Source organism: Tetrao urogallus, assembly GCF_951394365.1.
Source record: "Tetrao urogallus genome assembly, chromosome: 1".
NCBI lineage: Eukaryota > Metazoa > Chordata > Aves > Galliformes > Phasianidae > Tetrao > Tetrao urogallus.
The window spans coordinates 94,336,431-94,362,986 of NC_136813.1; the positions used below are offsets into that span (position 1 = coordinate 94,336,431).

Sequence of the window (26,556 nt, forward strand, 5' to 3'; positions counted from 1 at the left end):
AATTTAACCATTAATTTAAAATTTGGAATTTAAACATCTTTTTTATTACCTTAGGAAATATTAGTTCCTTCCAATTTCACTTAAAATTAATTTCAATTTCTCTAAGTTCACTTTCTGCTTATGAAGAGTAGCAAAACAATGTATATTTAGATATCGTAAAGGCTGATTTACCTTGTCACCTTCAGAGAAAGTTATTCCATCAATGGCCCTTTTCCAAGTAATCTCTGGAATAGGTTCTCCTTCTGCTTCACAGATGAGGGTGGCTTTCCCATTCTCAAAAGTGGTTTCATTTTTAAGTTGTATTATTTGAGGCTGTACTGTTAAAATACAAATTATATTATTCACCTTGCATAAAGAATGTAAAAATATTTTTTTTTACTTTAAAAAAGTGCATTTATATTCATTTACTTCAGTTTACCTACAGGTTTAACATGACCATCTATAAGAGCAATCAACTTTTCTGATTTCAAGTTGCAGAACAACTATTTCTCTGCGTTTGACAACCTGAACTCTCGTCTAAGAATGGCTGCCAGAACCTGGGCTGCCTACTCCCTTGCTTCAGTTCAATGGGATAAGCCCTTATCAACAAGGCCCTTGCCCTGGCGGCCCTGTCTTTGTGCTTTTCTCCTGGCTTCTTGTCTCTTAGGGAACAGGACATTCCAGGAATGAAACAAAGACTCAATGTCTCCATGGCAATTCTGAACACGAGTAGGAGTAACTCTGTGTCACAGTAAGAGCTTGGTGCTTAACAACTGGAAAGCAGCTATGCATAGAGGGCCTAAGAGGGTCCCGGTGAACAAGAAGTTGGCTGCGAACCAGCAGGGTGCCCCTGAGTAGAGATGACTCAAAGGAATCTTAACCACGAGTGTAAGTATCTGATAGAGGTGAATAAATGTGGAGACAAGCTCTTCTCAGTGGTGCCAAGACAGGACAAGAAACAATAGGTGCAAATTGAAATAACATTTAAGAAGAGCAAAACCTTTTTTTACTGTGAAGAGTAGCTGAACTCAAAAGCAAGCCCAGGAGGCTGAAGAGTCTCCATCCTTGACTGTATTCAAAACACAGCTAGACACGGTCCCAAGCAATCTGCCTGGGCTAATGCTGCTCTAAGCAGTGGGGTTGCACTAGATGACCTCCAGAAACGCCTTCCTGATTCACCTGTTCTGTGACTCTAAGATAATCTGTGCTTGTCTTCAAAGACTTGGAATAATACAGGATTATTAATATTTGTTGTGGGTTAGCTTGGTAGGCAACAGAGTATCCTCAGTGGGATGGATTAGAGAATTAGAAAGGTAAAGGTAAAAAAAACTTGTGGGTTGTGATAAAAGACAGTTATTAGATCAGCGAAAGTTGTGTGCACAAGCAAAGAAACACCACTTCCCATCTTGCAGGCAGATGTTCATAAATTTCCAGGAAAGCAAAGCTCTATCATGTGTAATGGTTACTTGGGAAGACAAATGGCCTAACTCAGCATTCCCTCTTCCTTCTTTCTTTCACCAACTTTTATTACTGAGTACAACACCATGTACTGTGGGAAATCCCTTTGGTCAGTTTAGGTCAGCTGTTCAGACTGTGTCCCCTCCCAGGGAGGGCACAGAGTCCTCCAGAGAGTCCTCCTTCTGCACTCTGAGCTATATATTTATATATATCTTTAGCTACCCTGTAAATTGGTGAAAAAATACGTTTTTTAAAAGTCCAGAAACTGTTCATATTCTTCAGATCATTCCAGTTTACAGATACTGGTGCAGATACTGGTACAGCTCTCAAGCTATATTGTGTCTTGACAGGCTATTTACATTGCAATGCTACTTCCAGTTAAATAGGAACACTTCTTAAAGGACTTGTCTGTACAATATCATAAGAGAACTCTGCTGCAGAACTATGCATAGAATATTACTCTCTTCCATTGCATTCAAGTACCTTCATAAAAAAAATGTGTTGGCACTATATATTCAGTCATATTTAACCATTAACAAGCTTCTCCAAATATTTGCAAATTGAATGAGACACACATCTCATTGGAAAACCTAGTATGTAACCCTGTAATAGAAATATGATTCAATATGTTTACATTTAAAAGCAGTGAGCTAGGTTTCTATGAGTAAATTTAATAGTATATTTTCCATGCAATTATTTTGTTTTTGATGAAATGCTGCTAGATTATAGTCTACATGAAGCACAAAATAAACAGTGAGTGAATGTATCTTCTAATGGATTTTTAGAAGTACATACTATGCAGAAAAGTAATCATGTTACGTTCATAGATCAGAAGGGGAAAGAGAGTCATTCCAGTTAGAAGGGAAACTAGGATGTCATCTTTTCCAACTCCTTGCTCAAAACCGAATCAGCAAACTCTGTTCAGATCAGACTGATCACAGATTTGTTGAGGATTATCTTAAAAAAAATTCCAAGAATAGACTACATGATCTTTCTCACCAACCTGCTACTGCAGTCCTATTCCATGAGGACAATCAGATCAGATTGATCACAGATTTGTTGAGGATTATCTTAAAAATTGTCCTCACTGTATAGATTTTTTTTTTCCTTATATCTGGTATCGTTTTTTTTGTTGTTGTTGTTGTTTTTTTTTTTTGTTTTTTTTTTTACCACTATTGAAATTTATTATTAGTGTCTCACAGATACTGCATTTTGTATCACCAAGAAAAATGATAAAACCAGGTTCAAATTTGCTATATCCAGATCATCTTCTTTCATTTCTACCACATCATTCTTGATCTCACTTTTCACTCCTTATCTCCATAGCCATTCAGTTGCTTGCATATAGTCTGTTCATCCTTGGCTACTACAAAAAATCTACTTTATGTTTACTGTATAGAGATGAAAAACAAGTCATATTTTCCCTAGCAAAGTAGTACTCTAGTATCCTTCATTAAGATAAATCTAAGGTGAGAGACTCTCTGCACAAGAAGAAAATATCCTGCGAGAGCAGGGTCTCTATAAATATCAGTTGGATCCATCTTTATTTAGTACATTACAAGGCAGTAAGCAAAGCATTAAGGTAGGATAGCAATTCAGTTGAGAAAAGCTGTAACTGCTCTCAGTATTATAACTAAGGATGCTACTTTGGAGAAATAAGTAAAGAAGAATTTGAGATAATAGATAACATCATAATAATTACAGTATTAACTCTCACTTCTAGGATCATTCCAATGTCAATGAAACATTCTATGATACTAAGCTCAGATACTCTATTTCTATAGCCATGCCTCCTGGCTATAGTATAAACAATTCTTTCTTTCTTTTGATATATTATCATTCTTGAAAACAAGGAAAAATGTATGGCAGATACATCATCCAAATAAAAGCATCACACACAGTATTTTATGAAAGAAATTTGCAAAATTTGGCATTATCTTCATCAGAACGATTGTTTCCCCACATATACATGACAATTCCATTTTCTCAGGATGATGCATCTTCTTCTAAAGTATATAATTTTAAGTATTTATATTTTTATCTCTCTGATTTATATTCTAAATTTCTTTAAAGTCTTCTTCAAATAGATTATTAGAAGGCAAAGTTTTAACTTGACATTTTAGACATGAAGGCTGACATTTAAAGGAACAAGCACTGATTAATCATCAAATGTATCTAGCTGACAGTTATTACTAGGAAGAAGAGCTGAAAACGGGAAAAGATATTATTTAATTGCTTAATTTTAATAGGTCACAAGCTATTGACTAATAGTTTGACAGCTTTTAAATTACATTTTGGGCATTAGAAAATATTAAAATACTTTTGCATAGAAATAAAAAAACATTTATTCAAGAAAGCAAATACTACGACTGACAGAAATACTGAAACGGATTTATTTTTTTCAGTTCTTAAACTGTTCTTTTTAAACTGACATGATCATTTTCAAACTGAAATGGTATTTACTTTCAGTATTCTAGCAAAAAAGAAACAGATGAAAATAAAGGGTCTTGGACTGTCAGTCCAGAAGACCTCCCGGCCTTTGCTAGTTTCTTCAGTCAAAATCATGCTTCAATTGAAGCATTGGTGTTATAATCACAGAATCACAACATATGCTGAGTTGGAAGGGATGCACAAGGACAATCAAGTTGTACTCCTGGCTACACATCGTACTACCTACAAATCAAACAATATTGCTGAGAGCATAGTCTAAATGTTCCTCGAACTCTGACAGGCTTGGTGATGACAACACTGCCATGAAGAGTCTGTCCCAGTACCTAACCACCATCTCAGTGAAGAATTTTTTCCTATTATCCAATCTGATAATAATGTACTTAAAAAATTCTTAACCAAATGATCTGACTGAAATGAAAGTAGGTTTGAGCACTTCAGAAAGGAATTACGTTTGAGAAAGGAGTTATGCTTGAGCTTCATTAAAATGATTTTACTTGGAAGGCAGCAGTACTGCCTTTGGACATAGTCCTAGGCAATTTGGTCTAGGTGCCTCTGTGTGTAGCTGGGGACTTGGACCAGATGACCTCCTGAGATCTCTTCCAACCTCAACTATTCTATTATTCTCATCACAGTGCTCATCACTACAGATGTTACTTTTGAAATATTAGCAAGAGTGATGCTGCCAAAGAAAGAAATAACATTTGCTGGTTGGAAAGTTTGTTCTCTGAGCAGAGAAGTCTGGTCTTCAGATCTCTACCACTTTCTCAATAATTTAGTTTAAAATTTCCTCCTTGGTCTCTTCTGAATTGATTTCAAACAAGGGGAGAATACGTTATAAACTGACAGTTTATGCTCATTGCTGTGCACTTTACAGCCTCCCCTACAAAGCTTAAGAACATGGATAGCAATCTGAGACTCTAGATCTGTTATTTGCTGTTTACAACTTATTCCTGGAAAATATATATATTTTAATGAATTCACAAAGTTCTACCCATACCATTAACAAGAAATTCAGGAGAACAAATAGAAAGTTTGAGACTGTCCTGATTATATCCCTTGAAAATAAATGCTATCAGTTGAAACATGGATTTATTATACGGTGAAATCATTGCCTGATATGCTGTTTTCCAGCACATCCACAGCTCAATCAGGTAGCAAAACTGCAACTCTGTCCTCCTGAAAATTGCTGGTACAATTTGAATTTCGTACATAAGCCAGAGCCCAACAAAGAAATATATAAACAATTGATTCTTGAAATTTGAGTCCTATCTTAAAGAAAAAAAAAAAGAAAAAAAAACAACAACAACCTTGCTCATACATTAGGACTTGATTTAGCACATGATAAATGCACTATTGTGTATTACTAATTTCCACTTGAAGGGATTTAAGGCTTGTCTTCTGACAGATATGGCATAATCACTTTTATAGACAGCATCATTTTTATTTGAAGAATTAGTGTTTTTCCACACAGTTAAGAAAGGGAAGAAGGAATATAGAAGGCATATGAATGTTTAACACTGAATCTTCAATTGATGACTTGCACTTCCTGAAACTGCAGCTGGTGTGGGGATGAGCAAGCACAGATAGTTTTATAAACAAGTACATAGTATTCCCTGGGTGGATATATCAGTAGATTTAAACAAAGTGCACCTACACATGTACTGAATGCTACCACAGAAAACAAAGCAGAACATACATTTATCTGCTTGTTAAGATGAAAGAAAAATAACTAGATGTGTTCAAGGCACTGGAAAAGTAAAACATGTGGCTAAAAAGCTTGAAAATAGTGAAAAATGTAGGCAACCTTAACACCACATTTTCAGTATAGATTCTAGCCTGCTTGGTTAAAAGGTCCAGGGCTTCTGAGAGCATAAGAAAGTGAAATATTTTTATTTTAATTATTTGGAATAAGCATAAGAGGGGAAAAGTCAGAAGAGGTCATTTACATTTTCTATCTTCTCATCTGTCTGATGACAAATCATATAGGAATGACAGTACATTCTTTCCACAATAATCAATTAAATTTACGTTGTACACAGCTGCATAAATCTTCCTGCTATACAAGCTTCAGATTATACTTAAGAAAATCTGGGAAACAGAAATAGTACGTGGTCAGATGATACTATAATTATAAGCATGATCATTAAGAAATCCTCAGTGTCAGGGATTTCCCCTCTCCTCTAAAATGTATTATTTAGAACAAATACAATGCAGCAATCACAGTTAAAAACTGTGGAGAGAGCAGGGTAGAAGTATGTAGGACTTTATACATGTGTCATGGTTCCAGAAAAAGTCTGGATAACAATTTGATATGAAAATAAAATAGCTTTTAAAACACTGATACCTGAAGCAATTAAAAAAAAAAACAAACAGAAACCAAAGTCACGTATGGAAAATAAACATCTGCAGATATTAGATGGCACTATGTTGACCACACCCATACCAAAATGCAGAGTACAAGAAATTTAAAATGGTGAATTCTGTAACATCACTGTTATTATTACTGCTTTACAGTTAGCATTAGAGTCTTCAATACTACCAGAGCCCTGATGTACTCATGGAGACAATAGTCTCAAGAAGCTTGAATTGTAAATTAAGATTAGAGATAGAAGGTAGGTGAGATAAACAAGCTAACAGAGTGGGAAAAAAAAATACATGTAATTTAATAGGTTATTTTAACATAAACTGTCTGTTTGTGAGCTACCGAGCTATAATAATTAGCCATCTGCCTTGCCATTTTCAGCCTGCAGTTTTTTCAATGCATTTAAGGGGAAGAAAAGTATAATAATGGTTGGCTGTACACACGTTGGCAAGTTTAATCTGGGTGAAAGACACAAAAGAAGGAGAGTTATTAGAAGGAGAAAATACAGCAACTCTGCTCCACATTTTCAGAGTGAGAGGTGATTTTTGTAAAGGAAATATTAGACTAAAATCCCAGTGAGCTTTTAAGACTACAAATGAGGTAAGAAGCTTATTTTCTGATACAAAGCCAAGTCAAACTGACAGTACACAGATTATTATAACCTAATTGAAATATATCCAATAGAAGAGCACACAGGAAAAGTAGCTCTAAATATACATACTCAATGATATACTCTAAATTACCTATAAAGACTCAGGAAAGAGACTTGGGAGACAAGTCCGACAGTTTTGTGGAAACAACAGTTCAAAACTCGGGAAGCCAGAGAGGTAAAAAGAATGCAAAAGTAGGCATAGAGAGAAATTTCTAACCTGGAATTTTTCATCTTATTAAAGAAATGAACTAGATTTGATGTAAAGAACTTGCAGAATTATACTTTTTTTTTTTTTTTTTAACTTAAAATGAGCCAAAGAAACGAACAGGCTCCATCCAGATTAAGCAAAAGAATTACTTTTTCTCATGCAAGAAAGAAATTACCTAAGGATTTTAGGAGCATAGGATGTTGTGAAAGCAAAAAGGAAATACAGATTCAAAAGGACTGAACAAACTCATGATATCTATTTAATCAATTAATTTTGCAAGAATGAAATTTAAAACTGTTTAATTTTCACTCTTTTGAAAAGTAATTCAGAAGATCACTCAATCACCACAGAACAGTAAGTATCCCAATGTTTAGGCAACACATCTGTGTATGTGTATGTATAAGGAGGACTAGAAACTGCACAGTCTGGAACAACAAGGAGCTTCCCAAGGAAAGACAGGGAAAGACACACAGAGACAGTCAATCTGTTGAGTTTATAGATGGCTTCAGCCTCAAGCTTCAAATTCAGAAAACAGCATCAACCAATACATCAGCTTCAAGTGAAAGACATCAGGTTAGCCTCTTCTGTTGGAACTGTTTTGCTTTGTATAGGTAACTACTAGTTTTAATAGGGATGCAAAATTTCCTTTCCCATTGTCTTCAGTACATGCTTTAGATGTTCAAATATAAGTGATCTTCCTCTCTACTAAAACCTATAGTTAATTATATAGTGTAGAGGTACACTAACAATACATTGATACTTTACATAAGAAAAAATAAGTTTAAAAAAAAAAAAATAGATTGCTTAATTTTCACTATTTTCATAAATAATCTATGGCCCTGATCCTGCAGAATGATTCTGAGGGAGATCTATATTCTTACAGATGTCTACTCTTATGAGGCCAAAGCTACACAAATGATCAAAAAACAGTCAAGTGTTCTGTGTAAAGGACACAGTCATGAAAACAGATTGGGTAGTAGGGCATAGAAAGATAGGTAAGTTTTCATGTTTTTATTACTTTTTGATTTTGAAATTCTTTTTTCTTAATATCCGAGAATTTTTAGTGAGTATGCAATCACATACTTAAAAAAAAAAGAAGCAAAACTAAAAAGACAAAAACAGATACAAAATCAGGAACACCTCTGCATGGTATTCTTCAAAAACAACAACAAAATGTGATTGAAAGGACAAATAACCATGTTGCCTCTTACAATAGTTTTCTTTTATTCTCCCTTTGGTTTTCTTGCAAGCAGCCATCTTCTAAAGGCAAACCAGAGCGAATTAACAATTTAACACACCATTGTATTGTATCTGAATAGTACAATAGTAAAGATAGCCTTTTCAAAATTGGATTCAGGATTAAAGGTTAAAGTGGTTAATAGCAAGGAAAAAGTTATAAAATTGTAGAGTGGTTTCCTGCATCAGTAGACACACTGCAGGAATACTGCTCCATTGAAAATTGGGAATTATAACTTCAATTCCCTCTTGCAAAAGGAAGGATGGTACATTATATACAGTACTTACCAAAAACTTGAAGGAATGTCTGTCTTTTATCATTTCCTGCTTTGTTTTTAGCACTGCAGATATAAGGACCTGCATCAATATTTTTTATATCTCTTATTGTTAACTCTGCATTGCTCCCTCTCAATATGTATTTTTCATTTTCTTCAATAAGTTTACCATTCCTAAAAAAGAAAAATAAAAAAAAGTAAAAAAATCAGTGGGATCCAAAGTGCAATAGTGCACAATGAAAGCACCAATCAATTTTAAATAATCTTGTAAGAAAGTTCTATTATGCTGTTAAGAAAAATGCATTAACTCACGTGACATAAACGGGCAGTGTGTGCAGAAGGGAGTTAATTTGAGCATGACGACAACTGTTCTGCTGGATTAGTGTCGTGTTTTTTTTTTCCATAAGAATGTGCACATTCTAGACATAAGCAATGCATTCTGGACTCCATTTTGATGTTCAAGACCCCAGGTTCACCATTTTATTGTCAGATTCTAAAATATATGTATTAAAAATACTATAATAGTTTTATTCTTAAATTTTCATGACTTAATGGTAGAAGAAATACTTGTGAATAGAACTCTAATACATGACTTGCACTCAAGGAATCAGACAAATACATAGTTGTATAAATGAAACATTCAAAAGCACATTTTTAAGTTTACCATTGCAGTTCACATTAGTAATAAAGTATCGATTCAGAAAAATAATTTTATATTACTTACACATAGAGCCTCCTGGCTCTAAAGAACTCTTCTGAGTTATTTCCTTTCGGATGTTGTTAGCTAGCCACAATTTAGTAAGCAGACATATTTCCAGACATTATAATTACCCCTGACCAGATGGTATAGAAATAATAAAACCTGTGAACAATTTTGAGGGCTGATCAAGGCTTGACCACTCCATCTCAGTACCTTGGCACACACATGCTTATTGTAATGGTTTTTTCTAAATGGGAGCAATTCTAACTTAGTTGTTTTTTTTTTTTTTTCATTCTGACTTGTTTGATCTAGGATTCTTTTGTCCTTACTTATGTTGAATCACCAGCGTGTTCTCATATGCCTACGTGAAGACTGCCTGGTTTTCATCAGCATTAATAAACTTGATGGCCAAGCTCTTTGTGAAAGGAAACCAATGCATATCCCTGTTTTCATGGCCATTTTACTTCAAGATTTGAACAGAAACCATGTTCACATTCTTTCTGCTCATAGAATGCTGACATATTGTTATACTTCATATTTTCTAAAATAATACTTTCCCTAAAAGTGAAAACTTCATTTACTGTTTGTTTTTTCCCCTCCTTGGGAATATTAATGGTGTATCCTGGCATCTGAAATCTTGCATTTCACTAACATTTTTGTTATTTTTCCACTTAAGTGTTTTCATTAAAATTACAATAATCTCTGTAGGAGACAAGAGACCATTCTGAGTGTCAAAAGTAGCGTCCAAGTGTCCTTCATCTCATCCACTACCTATATCTATGATCGCATATGAGAAGAAATTAGATCATGAAGATTATCATGGACCTTCTAGGAAAAGGGAAGGTTCAGATTAACACTGATACAGGTGAACAAGAAAACACAACGCGTTAAAAGAAGACTGTTTCTTTTATTATTTCTTTTGTTAGATAGTTCTATGCCCTGTCGGTAGAGACATAGGGAACAGATCCCACTAAATTTTATTACTGTAAATGATCTCCACAAATGTAAACAATAACTGTGTTTTCCGTAGGACTATTCCCATGAGTAAACATTACCAGTTCAGGACCCGTACGTTTAAATTATATTTCAGCCACCACTAATTTATTTCTATTAGCATATTGTTTCTCTGAAGGCCATGGTTTAATGTAATATCAGTTAAGCAGAGGAAGAATTACATTCCCTTAGTCCATGAAATATTAACAAAGTACATTTACATATTAAATACAGTGCACTAAAACTAAATGTTGACAACCCTTCTTCTAGGTACCTCAAGCTGACTAACTAGAAAATGACCTATGGCATTTTTGAGTAATGTCGACACAACAGCTCAGATGCCTCCATTCTAGAATGAGAAAAATACAGCTAGAAATAAAAAGGGTCAACACAACTAGTTAAAGCTCTGTCATACTAGATACGGTCTAAAGAGATGTTTAAGCTTGAAACTACAGTTTTGATCAGCAACTTGATTAATTCAATGGAGAAGAATGTAAGACACTTCAATATCACTAGCATTTGATTTTCAAGACTTTTTTCATGTCCGGGCAGAATTTAACATTCTGTTAAATCAGTTCACTGGAAAGTGAAAAAGAATCAAGAGAAAAGAAAATCAGATTTCAACTGATTAAAATAGCAAAGGATTGTAAGGAAGGTAGGGCTATACAATGAGAAACCCAAATTATGCAAGCCTTGTTAAAGAAAATTCACTTGAGCCAATGAGAGATTTTTAGGAGTCAGGGCATATCTTAAAAAATGAAAAAAATACAGAGAACATTCCACTGTTACTTAATATTGCTGAATCATGTCAACAGGTACAGAGGTACTGCTTTCTAGATAGTATAATGAAAATCCTCTAAACAACTGAAGTAGAACTTGTCCACATCCTTTCTGTCAATCAGGTCTCCAGAAAACTCATTACACTTGTAAGTGTTCTAAGAGGGATTAAGAACATATATTTCTATTCCTTGTATTTAGTGCACTTTGTGTTTATTCCTAAATGACAACAGGGACGTCCACAAGTTTTTTTTATCGTGTTCTATAATAGTTTGTACCTTTCTGTTCTTTCTTCCTTAGCATAGCTATGAATTCATACAATAGACTTCCATTAAATCACTTCACTATACCTGCTCATTTTACAAATGGATAACCTGAGACAAGCTAAATAAAATGTCTGAACACACACTGACAAACTGTCACAGTTATCTCTAGATCTACCTGTGTCCATGAAAGGGGGAAAGCAGGCTCACAGGCCCATCAATCCAAAAAAGGGTAGGATGGGGGGATGGTGTTTATGGGTTTATGGGATGGGTCGGCCCAGTTCTGTGACCAATAGGACCCATAGACGCACATCCCAGGAAACGGATGTGCTCAACGACTTCTGTGCCTCAATCTTCACCTGCAAGGGTTCCAGCAACACCACCCAAGCCACAGAAAGCAAAGGTAAGACTTGGAGAAAGAAGATCTGCCAGCTCTAAGTGAAGATCAAGTTCAAGAACTGAACTGAAGGTGCACAAATCCATGGGACGCAATGAGATCCATCTACAAGTTTTGAGGGAACTGGGAGGTGAAGTTACAAAGCTGCTATCCATCATATTTGAAAGGTCATGAAAGTCTGGTGAAGGTCCCACTGATTGGAAAAGGAGAAACATAACCCCTATTTTCAAGAAAGGGAAAAAAGAAGATCCAGAGAACTGCAGTCCAGTCAGTCTCATCTCTGTGCTGGGCAAAATCATGGAGCAGATCCTCCTGAAGATTCTACTAAGGAACATGGAAAATAAAGATGAGGTGATTGGCCCTGAGGAGGAGGATTTGGGGTGGCAGTTGATGCAAACTCAACATGAGCTGGCAATTGCACTTGCAACCTAGAAGGCCAACTGTACGCTGAGTTGCATCAAGAGAAGCAGGTCGACGGAGGTGATTCTGCCCTCTGCTCTGATCTCGTGACACCACACCTGGAGTACTGCATAAAGTTCTGGAGTCCCCAACACGAGAAAGGCATCAAGTTGCTGGAGCAGGTCCAGTGGGGGCCACAGAGATGACCAGAAGGCTGAGAGAGCTGAGGCTGTTCAGCCTAGAGAACAGGTGGCTCTAGCACTGCCTTACAGTGGCCTTCCACTACCTGAAGCGGGCCTACAGAAAAGCTGGGGAGGGACTTTTTATAAGGGCAGGTAGTGACAGGACAAGGGGAAATGGTTTTAAACTGGAAGAGGGTAGATTTAGACTAGATATTAGGAAGAAATTCTTTGCTGTGAAGGTGGTAAGACACTGGAACAAGTTACCCAGTGAGACTGTGAACGCCCCTTCCTGGGAGCTTTCAAGGCCAGGCTGGATGGGACTTTGAGCAACCTGGTCTAGTGGGAGGTGTCCCTGCCTATACCAGGGTTTGGAACTAGATGTCCTCTAAGGTTTCTTACAAACCAAATAATTATATGATTCCATGAAATATTAGATCAAGTTTGTTCCTTCCAGAATATAATTACTGAGCTCCTTCCATCTTTTTTCCCGTTTCCATACCTGTCACATTTCCTGTCACAGACTTTGGGGACCTTTTCTACTTATCAATTTACAACCTCTTACCACTAGCAAAAAAAAAAAAACAAAACAAAGAATGTTTTCTACCCACCCAGAATATATAGCCTAATAAGACAAAATAAGACAAAATAAAATAAAATAAAATAAAATAAAATAAAATAAAATAAAATAAAATAAAATAAAAAGGGAAACACAAGCCAGTACTGCTCACTTGGTTTCTGAAATAACCTATATATTCTTGTTTAAAATCAGTACAGACTACACTACCTGAAAAGCTTTTGTAAAATCTGTATGAAAGATAATGAATGGTGTAAAACAGCTGGTTGTCCCAGTGACAGGCAAACTAGAGGAAAATTAAAAAGTCAGTACATCAACACAGACAAATGTCTCTCCAAGACACTTAGCCTGTACACATATTGTAATACTTATAAAGCATTGGAAAAAAACACATCTGTAAACAGAGTTTCTTTCATAACAGTAAAAAAAATCAGCACTGGTTTGTCTTACAAAAAGGCCACACTAAAGAATTAACTTTTTGTTCTATTTATTTGTGTCTGCCATTGAAATTGTAAAAGAGAAAAATTTAACTCTATGTTTGCCTTATGACATGTTAGGATAAAGGTCTCAGTCAAAGGAAGCTAACATTTAAAAATCAATAAAATTATTCAAAGACTCCAAAGGAGATTAATAACTGATGGGAATCCGTAAGTCATTTATAAAATGTAGACCTGAAATAAAATGTATGGATGCAATTATTTGCATTTTTACAACAGTTACATAGTAAATGTTCCCAAATATCTCTGGTGTTCATTCCAATGACATCATCAAAGAACACACAAACTTAAAAAGCACTTCCATATTTCAAAATATATTACGTGTTTAAAAAAATATAAACAACACTTTAAACTTATTCCATGAAGCATTCGCAATGGTAGGGTTGTTTGGAGCCTTCTGATCTCCTTCTGAATGAGAATGTAATTGAAATGCAGAATTAGGATTAGAATCAGATTTAAAAATGTGTTATTTTTACAGAAAGATAAAGTGTTATTTTTGTTATTAGAACTGCTGATCTGTATTGGTTATTTATTTATTGCATAACTGTATGTGTTTGTATGTATATATGTATGTTCAGTTTTTACGTGAAGTACTTCCATGCAAAAGTTTTAAGTCTTTTGTTTGTATTTTCTTGGAGAAATGCACTAATTGCTTCAACGTTGATTTTGTTCAAATATGAAGAAATAATATGAATACAGTATTTTACATTTTTAATTTATCTCACTTTCATAGTAACCTGAGTACAGTTGCATTTCTGTGTGTTTTCACTTATTATAATGATTCTTATTTTATACATGTATTATCATAATAATTCATTTGTTAATGCTGAATCTAGTTTCAGAAATTAAGAGGATAACTAAATAGCAAACCGTTTTAAAATTCAGTAAATAATTAAGATTGCACAGCTTACTTCATGGAGTGTTACATTAAATCACGACAGAAAAAAACCAATGTGCTATGATGTGCAGATCTCAACTGAACTTACCTAGACCAACTTATTTCTGGTGGAGGCGATCCAGTGGCTCTGCAAAACAAAGTTATGGATTCTCCTCGATCTGCAGTGGCATTAAAAGATTTCTGCAGCACGGTAATTGCAGGGGGAACTGGAGAATAAAACATTATTTCCCATTAATGGAACATACAAGATTCTTTATGTTTCTGAAGAAATTTAAAGCACAGAATCCTTTGCTAAATTTGGAATTTATACTTACACAATATGAATCAGTTATCAGTATTTTTGTATTTTATCTTAAACAGACAGTGACAGACTTCTAATATTGTCAGGCATTTACGACTTCTTTGCACTGGGATAAATTCAAAATAAGTCTTGTTTGATAGCTGCCGATTTTCTTACAGAGCGTTTTAAAGCTAACGAAGTCATACCTAGCAGTTATGTATGTACTCTACCACACACAAAGAGTTACTGTTGGTAATTTAATTATTTTCAATGAAAACATAGTCTCTTTCTCTTTCACTCAACTACACAGTGGACACAGAACTACACACTGATACCAGATACTGCTTAAAAAATAGTTGTAAATACACAGCATTATCTACTAAATATACTTCATTCTTTTTATTGAATTTCCTGGGTATGACTATCACCAGCTTAAAGAACATAAACTGTGACAGACACAATGGACATAATCTATTTTAGGAATTACTTTTATTTATTTTAATAATCTATTTAGGAATTACAACCTGTTTTGGTAATTGTGTTCTGTGGATCACATATTTTGTCTGTCCTTTATGAGATAAATTCAATAATGAAATTAAAACCATTCACAGAGAACCTCTCTGCCCAACAGAAAAAATAGCAGTAATATTAAAGACAGAACAACTCAGAGGATGCTTTCAGTATCTCTGTTCATATGAAATTTTAAGACACTTGCCCTGTTTCCATTAAACTCTCACGTAAATAAACAAAGAAAAATAATTCCAGCAAACTGGAAGTAAGATAACATGGAAAATAAATGAGAGGAAGAAAAAAAACACACAAAGTACAGCTTTCTGCTAGTAAGAATACCCTGTCATTAGAATGGCTCAGATTTATCCTTTTTAGCTTTAATTTTCAGTAGAGGACAGAAGGCAACCCCAATGAATTTGCTTATGCTTTACCACTGTAACTCCACATCTTTTCTCAAAAACTGTTGAGAATCAGTTTCTGTTGTTTTAAACAATACAAATATTTTAGCTTTAAGTTTCTCTCTCATAAACCATTCCAACTTCTGAACTTTGAACACACTGAATTATTAAAACAGTGACCCAGAATCACTGATGAGTAGCAAGTAAATGTTCTTCTGTACTTTTGACTCTTTGTCATCGTGTGTTGAAATTTACATATTTCACAGATCAATTCTTTCCTACTTAAAATTGCAGTACTCAGCTTATAAAAACCATTCTGTTGTGCTGCAGTAACTTGTCCATCTTGCATTTCAAAGTGTCGCACAGAAAGCATTTGTAGACTTTCTGTAGTGCATTCTAACATTTAGATCTGAAAATATGGTTAGTGACATGAGATGACTAATCAATCCTTCCCCAAAAGCAGCAGCTTCTTCTCTACTCACAACTAAGAACTACAGGACCATGACCCATTTCAGCAAATTACTTTAGTGTTTCAATCTTCCCAGAGACACTGTGATGACAATTAAATCAAATATCCATTTTCTTACAGCTCTTTCTGGGAAGTGAAGTCTGTTTATCTCAGTTCTGTACTTTTATGTACAGCTAAAGAATGAACCTAAAAGAGGAAAAGCTAAATGGTTTTGGATATAATAAGCAAGACACTAGCAAGTCTCTCACATTTCTAATTTAAAGCAAAATGGAAAAGTCCAGACTTTCAGTACATTTAAGTACAACTCACTGATAACATTTTTCATCTTTTCACCGAAGAGCATTAAAATTTTTTGTATCTTCCTGATTTTCGATATTAATATAAAACTTATTTGTGGTTGGGTTAAATACACTCACTTTTATCTCTGAAAAGCTATTTATTCCCATACAAATTAAGTGGAAAATAGCTCTTAATTGATACCACTCTACATGAGCAACAATGTTAGAATCTCTGTTGGAAACCTCTTTTCCTCACAACACTACAGAACTCCAAACTCTAGACTGAAGTGAGTGTTGGCGTTCTTGTCCAGAATAATAACAAATATATATATAAAAAAGAAATCTGTAGATCTAATCTACCAATAGAAGACGTGATGTGGGATCACAGTTTGAAATCTGATGTTCCAGGTTTCACTCTCACTCAGCTCAACAGCATATATCAAAGAGAAATGACAGGTGTTCAAAATGTAGGTTTGTATACATATATACAAATAGTAGTAGAATAAAACGTCATTCAGCATTTTAAATATTATCAAGTGAAGGAACTGTTGGAATATACTCAGGAGTCAAGAGGTAATCTGCTTAAAAACAAACAGTAATTAGTTTAAGGGTCTTCATTGCATGGGGCACATATTGTTATATTTTATCACAACACACAAGTTAACCACCCATTTGATTGTCACAGTCTGCACACTGTCTAAAAACTCCTAGAGTTCTCTTTCAAATATTGCTGCTTGACTACAGGGATTAAATAATGTGAGCCAGAATGCAATTAACTGAGAATTCAACTTATATAATAACTTATGTAAACCAAGATGTGCAGAGGACCAGTCAAGGATAAAGCATTTATAACTCAGGAACTAATGGCACAATGGAAGCAGCTTCATTGAAATACTGACATTAAACAGAATGGGGTGGACAAAAAATGCCCTTCATGAACTGTGTCTTTTCTAGACAACATATGAAGATACATTTATTTTTCAACAGGCCAACCCTGAATTTAAGAGAGAGGGTAAACTAAATGCTCTATTTTGTCCACATTTTCTCATGTTCCTTCCTGGAGTTTTTTAAGAAACTAATAAAATGTTAAAATGCCAATTATCAGATAACTCCTTTTAATCTACATTAAAAACAGAATGTTAAGGATCAATAAGCAATACTTCTTAATAAAAAGTATTCATGATTTTTGGGATGGTTTTAAACAAAATAATTAATAAAACACGTACAATGGAGTAAAGATGAATTACTATGAAAAATCAAAAGGTTTTTAACAGTAAGTAACACTAGCACTGAAAAATACACTGAAATAAATAACTACACATTGTAACCTGAAACTCAAGCTTCATAGTGATTGTTAGTATTGTTCAAATTATTAATAACAGTTGAGCTTTTGCATAATAATATACTTCGATACTATGAAATGCAATGAATTCTACTTATATACTGTGTAAGATTTTTTTTTTTTTTAATAGCAAGTAATTACCTTTATAGGAAAACAATACTGAACAAACATGAAATCCTTATTAATCAATTTAATTAGGACTGTTAGAAACTAATATTGTTTATAATTAAGGCTATGATAATCAGCTAAATTAAGAAGTCAACTCATTAACTTTTACTCCTTACCATTCACAATAACAATTATATCCCGAAAGTCAATCTCTCCTCTGGCTTCCACTCTTCCTTCACAACGGTATACTCCTTCATCACTTTTATTGATGTTAAGAATCTGAAGATTATTGTTTGCTAATATTGCAAATCGATCTAGAAAGTCATGTAAAAGATTAAGTGGTGTTAACAGCCATTTCCTCACAACACAAAACAAACACAGTGTTTATATTTCAAAACAGCTAAGAGTTTGTTCACAGAACATACGTATATATATCTTAACAGGAAAAAAAAAAAGTTTTTTTAATGCTATGTGAATTTAGTTTCATTACCAGAGACTCTATCAGAAAATGAAGACAGAAATGTAAATAGAACATTTAATTGTGCTTCATCTGATGGAGGTTTACAGGACACTGATGGTGTCAATGTGTTTACATTAATGATGCATAGATTCTTAAAGTCAAGCTTGAAAATTAATGCCACTACACACACTACCACAAAAAAATGAAATCACTTTCTCTTTCCTGTTGCTTTCCAATTCCCAGAGAACTGTGCTTCAAGACATTTTGATAAGCTGAGATCTCCTCTTTTGACTTTGGTGAACTTTTTGCTAAAGTAAATTGTTAATGTGTGAGACAGATGAGAGAAACAGAGAACATTTCTTTAAAATGTTGAAACACTGAAAGCTCATTTATCAGTGGAAAAAAGGAATGGGAGATGTTGACTGAATACTTTTTCAACTCTTGATGAAGAATAATAAAATGGATACACTAGAATCATAGAATCCTCAGAGTTGGAAGGAACCTTTAAAGGTCACCTAGTCCAACTTCCCTGCAACGAACAGGGACATCCACAGCTCAATCGGGTTGCTCAGAGCCTGCTCCAGACTGACCTTGAAAGCCTCCAAGGACAAGGCATCAACCACATCTCTGAGCAACCTCTGCCAGTATGTCACCACTCTCACTGTAAAAGATTTCTTCCTTATACCCAATCTAAATCTCCCCTCTTTTAGTTTGAAACCATTTGCCCTGGATCTTCATAAAAGACCCTATTAAAGAAGAAGTCTGTCCCCTTCTTTCCTGTAGCTCCCCTTTAGATATTGAAAGGCCACTGTCAGGTCACCTTGCAGCCTTCTCTTCTCCAGGCTGAACAGCCCCAACTTTTTCAGCCTGTCTTCGTAGGACAGGTGTTCCATCCCTTGGATCATCTTTGTGGCCCTCCTCTGGATACACTCCAACAGGTCCATATCTATTCTGCACTGAGGACTTCACATCTTGGACACACTACAGGTGTACCACAGGTGAGACCTCACCAGTGCAGAGCAGAAGTGCAGGATGACCTCCCTCAACCTGCTGGCCACACTTCTTTTGATGCAGCCCAGGATACACCTGACTTTCTGGGCTGTGAGGGCATATTGAGGCCTTATGTCTTGCTTTCCATCCATCAGTACCCCAGGTCTTTTTTGACTTTTGAAAGGTTTGTGCTCAAACCTTTTATCTCTTAGCTTGTATTGGTAGTATGAGTTGCCTTGTTTCAGGTGCAGTATCTTGTACTTGGCATTGTTGAACATCATGAGTTCCTTCTCCTGGGCCCACTGCTCAAGCCTGTCTAGGACTCTCTGAATGGCACCCTGTCCCTTGGGCATGTCAACTGCAACCCACAGCTTGTTGTCATCGTAAACATGCTAAAGGTGCACTCAGCCCTACTGTCCAGGTCGCTGATGAAGAGATATTAAAGAGTATTGGTCCCAGCACCAACTCCTGGAAGACACCACTCATCACTCATCTCCATCCAGACATTGAGCCATCGACCACCACTCTCTGGCTTCGATCCTGCAGTCAGTTCTTCATCCATCTAACAGTCCATTAATCACATCCACATGTTTTCAATTTGGAGAAAAGTATGTTGAGAGGTACAGTGCCTTACTGAAGTCCAAATAGATTATATCAGTGGCTCTCCCCTTGTCCTTGCAGTGACACCATCATAGAAAGCCACCAGGTTGCTCAAGTAGGACTCGCCCTTGGTAAAGCCATGCTGGTTCTCTCATTTCACCTCCCTGTCTTCCATGTGCCTTAGCATTGCTCCTAGGAGGATCTGCTCCATAATCCTTCCCAGCAGAAAGGTGAGACTGACAAGTTGGCAGTTCCCACAGTCATCCTTCTTACCCTTCTTAAAAATGGGTGTGATGCTGCCATTTTTCCAGTCATGAGGGACTTCACCTGATTGCCATGACTTTTCAAATATCATCAGGAGTGGCTTGGTGACTATCAGCCAATTTCCTCAGGACTCTGGGATACATCCAATCAGGACCCAGAGATTTTCAGATGTTCAGTTTCCTCAGGTGGTCACGAATCTGATCTTCCCTAACAGTGGGAGAGTCATTGCTTCCCCAGCCCCCTCCTTCCAATCCAATTGTTTGAAGGTTGGGTGATGAGCTGTTATCAGAGAAGACTGAGGCAAAAAAAATTGTTGAGTACTTTGAGTTAGCCTTCTCCTTATCTGTAGTTACCATTTTGCCTTTGTCACTCACCTAGGGGAGTATGCATTCCTTTCCTGTCTGAGTTACCTATAGAAACCTTTCTCATTCTTCTTGGTCAAGTTTAGCTCAAGCTGGACCTTGGCTTTCCTGACCCTGTCCCTACACAGCTTAACAGCTAGGAGGAGATATTCTCATGAGTAAAGCAAATATTATAAAGTAATAGCATTTTATTCTATATTAAAGGTAAGAATTTTGCAGCATGGACTTTTGATTACTTCTGTTTTTTTCAAATCTTAACATCATCTGTCTTAGTGTGCTCCATTTCTACGCAGACAAACTTCCCCAAGGTCAATTTACAGAATCAGAGAGATTCATCTTCAACAAATCTTATAGTCTAGCTATTAGGAATCTATCCTAAGCAGATCACCTATATCTCCTACTGCTTGTAACTTAAATGTAGCTTACACTTACATAAGTTAATGCTCACAACAGTGCAACAAGCCTATCTACCTACAAGTCTCAGAGCTAATGTGCAAGTATATGAAGTCCATCAGTGTTTGCTCAGTAAATTCTACACTCTGAGGAAGCATCACAACTTTGCCAGCATGAAGAATTTTATCCGAGTATGTTTTAAAAACATGTTCAGCTCCTACATGCATGGTAGCCCAGAAAGAGTTCCTGCAGAATAGTTCCAAATAATCTTATGCACATTTGGACCTTCATGGCATAGCTAGAGAAAATTTCCAATTTTAAAAAAGAAGGACGGATACTATAGCATACAGATTCTTAATAGAACACAGCACCTGGTTAAACTCCACTTAACTGATGGACTAGTCAAAATGCACTTCATAATTACAACGTTATAATGTCATTTTCTTTAACAACATTTCAATGTGAGTTAAAATGTATAACTTAAAGAGTTACCAAAATACTAACTGTCAGCAAGAGTTGATATTTCTTCATTCCGATACAGCCAGCTGACAACGGGAGCAGGTGAACTAGTGACACGGCAAACAACTTCTGCAACTTCTCCCTGCCTGAACTCTTGTGGTGATACTATGTCCCGAAAAGTGAGCTTTTCTAAAAAGGAAGAAAACAGAATACCATTGGTACTTTACAGTTCGCTCAGCATTGAAGTTAAGTGTGGTATCAAATTAGATGTAGTTAACTATTAAGACTTCATCATGTTCACAGTACAGAATTATTTCCATAATACATTTTTCTAAGATTCAAAGACTCTAACATTTCAAAATTCAAAATGGTCCTGAAGACAGAACATTCACTCTATCTCTAGGAATGATTTTACAATCATTTGGCATTACAAAAATGTTTGTTTTATGTATATAAACTCAGCATGCTTCATAAATATGTTTTTCATCATTTTTAATGGTCCAGAGCCCAGTTTTGAAGCTCTAGTTTTTCAGAGGTCTACACATTCAGGTTAATAGTCTTTTCTACTCTCTTTCATGTTTCATTTCTCATGATCTTATTATTGAATTAATTCCCCATGTTATCATTCCATCTAAACGTCCACTGAAACCACCTGGAGAAGTCTTATTAGAAAGGTGGAACTACAGCTTCATTGACTATGATAAATTATCAGCTGAGTAAAACATAAGTTAAAAAACAATGGGAAACTATATGAAAAAAGTTTCTATTTTTGTCACAAGAATTTGTAGGGATTTTTTTGCTCTAAGATTCTGAGGATTTTGATAACGCCTTTTCTTGATTCTGGTTTCAAGTAATCACACTTAATATTTAGTTTTATTAGTGAGTTTAAAAAGTTCAGTATTATGAGATTTCAGCAGAAGAACTTCAAGCTGGCATTAAAACATAGTCTCATCCAAGATCTAATGCAGAAAATTTCTGCAAGAATTTCTTGCACGCAGAAGAAACAAGTTGGCTTATATTCCCTAGAACCAAACATTGCCAATTCCATTTAAGAGGATATTTTGAAGAATGTAAGTCAGAGAATGCAATTCTTTCTGTATTAATATGAGTGCACGCTCCAATAATCCATACATTTTCCACAGCAGAGTGAGCGAGCTTTTGCTATGTACACATCTTGCCCATTTTTATAAAGTATTTGTTTAAAATATCTGAAGTATTTGACTACAATTACACCTGAGAAGAAAAACTCTTACAAACAAGTTACACAGTATATCCTGCTTTTTCCTTATAATACATTACAAATACAAACAATGACACTTCTATATGTTAGTCTCCATAAACATTTCCATTTCTTGTGTACGTCTTTGGGCTTGTCTCAGAATTATTAAAATTACCATATGCACACACTTCAAAAGATTTCAGCTACATTCAGCTCCTTGCTGACAGAGTGACTGGCAGCTTTAAGCATAAAAATGAATTCCACAGAACTTGCAATCCTTTGAACTGTCAGCTTTCAAGCCATCATGTAATTGCTTGTAACTGCTATCATCATTCTAATGGTTGTTTTATCAATAGCTTTAAAAAAAAAAAAAGTGTATCTTTTGTTGTCTGAGTTATCTATACCTTTCAGAAGCAGTGCTTTATGATTATTTTCTGTCACAAGGCAATTCCTTAACATTTAATCCAACCAGAAATGTATTTTTTATGAAAGACTACTCTCCAATGAAATTACTGAAGAATTCAGCTGAAAGGATGTTAGCAAATGTCCGCTTCTTTCACCCAAACATCCCTTAGCTTATATCTTTTCACTGTATTTATTTAATATTAGCTTTTAGTCATTTTGATTAATCTAAAGAATATATTATACTGCAAATGTAGTGAAATTGGAAAAACAAACAAACTCTCAGAGAATCTCTAGCAGTAACAGAATGTATTTGCTTTTAACATATATTCAATTGTTAGCAACTGAAATGCATTTTAGCTGTTTATCATATTAAGCTTCAATGCTCTATAAAATGTTCCATTGCAGGGCCAAGAATATGTGAAGACTGATAGAAAACTAATAAATTCACTCTAAACTTCACTTAATTAATAATCTACTTTGCCTTTCTTACTTCTTTATTTACGTACATATTTGTTATAGGTTGCATATGTACTTGTACTTATAAATAAGGCTGAAAAAACTTTTTTTTCTGGTAGTCCCTCATAGTCCCTCTTTTCCACGAGGAACATGTCGTGCACCCCACAGAAATGGTATTTAAAGTGACAAACAGAAAGTAATCTGCAATAATATAAAGTCTTCTTCCTAACTGTGAACTAAACTGCAGGAGACACAATTATTTGGAAGATACACTCCAGAGCCTGGAACAGTATTTTGATAGGCTTTGCTTTCTCAATAGCAGTGGCTCTCAAATCATATTCTTTTGTGTTCTATTTGATATTACTGTACTTACGATAAATTTCCAAAACAACAGTAGCTTCTTGAGTTTGTCCTTTAGCATCTGTTGCTTGACATCGATATATGCCAGCATCTTCTACATCTGCATTATAAATGATGAGACGTGATCGAACACCTTCTTTCTGAACAACCACTCTTTGACTAGAAACAATTTTCTCTCCTTGCGGATTGTACCAATCTATGTTGTCAGGCTCACCAATGGCTGCAAAATAAATAAAAAAATAAATAATATGCAAGGTTATAAGTTCAAGGAGACATTAAGTAATGCATATGCACAATCTCTATGCAAAGTCATAGACTGCTGAACTGCGAGAAGGAGTTCTGAGAAACTGCAGAAAGATAAGAAAGGTAAAACCGCAGACAAAGGTATGATTGTTGAGACAGGTTAATTAATAGCTCCAGAATTCATGAGGAAAAAATAAACACAGAAACATATAAAATTTGAAAGGAAAAGAAGTCTGGTCAGCAATCACTTTGTCTTATAATCGGTCATACGTCATTCTCAATGGACATTCACAAATCAGCAGCATTAAGAATTCGTTTCAGACAGCAGCAAAAGCAAACTCTTTTCTTCTGACTTACTTCTATCACTATGGAAAAGACTTTCTAAGGATACAACAGCCTAACCTACTAGCTTATTAAATCATTAATTTAAACAAGTAAAAGTATCTTGACCAAGTAAGAACAATGATAGATATAAATTATATAATACACCAATGCAGACAAATTTGAAACTAAAGTAATACGGTTTGTTGGAATCTGAAATCAATAGTTTCTAGACTGCAAATGTGAAATCAGTGAAGATCCATTTCTCAGAATTCTCATAAGTCAATATGAATATATAAAAATACACAAATGTAAGTTAATACTGTGAACTAATATTGATTAGTTCACTTTTAAATTAAGCATAAGGTTGAAAATCTAAGAAAAAAAATCTCAAAATAACATGAATACACACCTGTACATGTGAAGAATTTGGATTCACCGACACTGAGTTCGACTTTGCTAAGAGAAATGGAAACCTGAAGTAGAGCTGAAAAATAAAAAGTATGCTGTGAACACATTCTCATTCATATGTCGATAGCTTATATTTTCTTATTCTATACAGCGTACTATATAAGCTGTATATCAAATTCAGCATTGTGCCTTCTGGAGCATATGTATGTATGTACAGGTTCTCTGGGCTGCCAGCCAAGGCAAATCCCCATAAACTCTGGACAAGCAGACAGGTAGGTTTCTTAAGAATCTAGTTGGATGGTTAGGCTTAAAAGGCAGCAGTTAATTGATCGTTCTCTACCTTGAGGTCAGTAACAAGTGGAGTACCACAGGGTTCTGCCTATTTCCAAATTTAACATCTTTATCAATAACTTGGATGAGGTTACTGATCTAGAAAGACAGGAAGAATACATATGTAGGAACATCATGATAATCAGTAAGGAAAAATGCTGAGTTTTGTACCTCGTAGGAAATAAGGAAACTGAAATCATTCAAGCTGAGGACAGTCGTAGAAGACAAGTGTGCACAGGCAACAGCAGAAGCCAACTGGGTTTTATTCACAAGATCATGATCAAGGAGATCATATACATCAGTAGATGAAGGAGAGCAATTAACACCTCTTCTAGGTGCTCTTCATGCCAAATGCAGAATACCGCATATCAACCAGCTTCCCCCAACCCTAACCTCAGAATGTAAGAATGATTTTAAGCTTCACATGAGTGAAATTAAGTATGGGTTGACATGGTGGATGTAGCTGGGTACTCAATGAATGAGGAGAGGTTGGGAGGACTTGCTTAAACAGGAGAGAGCTATAGAGGAACTAAACAATCAACTGCTCATGCCTGTGGGAAGTTATTAAAAAGATGGATGAAAGACAACTGATAAATTGAGAAACAAGAGAAGTTCAGGCTGGCCATTAGGAAAAAATTATTTATGATGTATTGGAAGGGGTTACCCAGAAAGATTGTGCAGTCTCAGTTCTTGCAAGTTTCAAGAGCTTACTGGATAAAGCCTTACAGTATCTGTAGCTCTTCAAGATTTGTTACCTTACAAAATTGGCCAATAAATGTTCATGAATCAATGAATAAAAAAGGTCACGTTAATTTCAAGCTCTAATCAACACATATAAAGGTACGCAGAAAAGAACTCTCTGTTTAGAGAAGAACACTTACTAAATTTTACTTTAGTACTGTAGACAGTAGATAACTGGGATTCACATGAGATTTAAAAAAAAATAAAAGTACTGTTTCACGAACATGGGGTTTGGAATCTTGAAATACAAAGTTCTGCAGTGCTGGAATTATGGTGGAAATATTTTACTATTTTTATTATGTTAATGACTGTATTGAGCATATACTGAATACCCTGACCTTTCTAGATTCCTTTTTGTTAATTGGTACAAAGGATCATCTGAACAAACTTCTCTGGAAGTAGGAACTATTACAATCTAAATCAAACGTTCTGAATGCCAAAATTTCTCCATGAATATCTTAGAACTTACAAACTTGCTAGAAAAACAATTGTATTGCTTTGCTAATAGTAAATATGAGCACAGAAAAATACTAAGTAATATTGCATAAATCATCATATGGCAATTGAAACCATCATGAAATAGATTTGTTATTAAATTAAGTATCTGTATATAATCAGCCTGGATATGAACATGAAATAGGCAAGATTTGAATTACTGTTTAACAGTCATGTCAAGAACAGAAATCAAAAAGACAAACAAAACTGTAATATCTGATCTTCAACAAAGAAATAAGTAACATTCAGAATTTAAGAAACTGTGACAAGAAGTGAAAAACAAAGTTAGAAATTTTTTTTTCTTCATCTACATGATACATACTTGATACTGCAGGACAATTTTGGCAAAGAGATGAACAGT

General features: G+C 35.1%; 1 protein-coding gene across 2 annotated transcripts in view; it reads right to left on the reverse strand.

Annotated features, from left to right (window-relative positions):
• The window catches only part of NCAM2 (neural cell adhesion molecule 2), a gene marked incomplete at both ends in the record, with an annotated part of 250,461 nt that overhangs the window by 100,665 nt on the left and 123,240 nt on the right, over positions 1 to 26,556 (reverse strand). Inside the window, 7 exons of one of the 2 annotated variants that reach the window (XM_079547212.1) lie at positions 172 to 317; positions 8,635 to 8,795; positions 14,390 to 14,507; positions 17,863 to 18,000; positions 21,260 to 21,403; positions 23,668 to 23,874; positions 24,631 to 24,705. In XM_079547212.1, coding sequence (XP_079403338.1) covers positions 172 to 317; positions 8,635 to 8,795; positions 14,390 to 14,507; positions 17,863 to 18,000; positions 21,260 to 21,403; positions 23,668 to 23,874; positions 24,631 to 24,705 — 989 coding nt within the window. The remainder of the gene's footprint in view (positions 1 to 171; positions 318 to 8,634; positions 8,796 to 14,389; positions 14,508 to 17,862; positions 18,001 to 21,259; positions 21,404 to 23,667; positions 23,875 to 24,630; positions 24,706 to 26,556) is intronic. The other variant, XM_079547213.1, reaches the window with a different exon arrangement.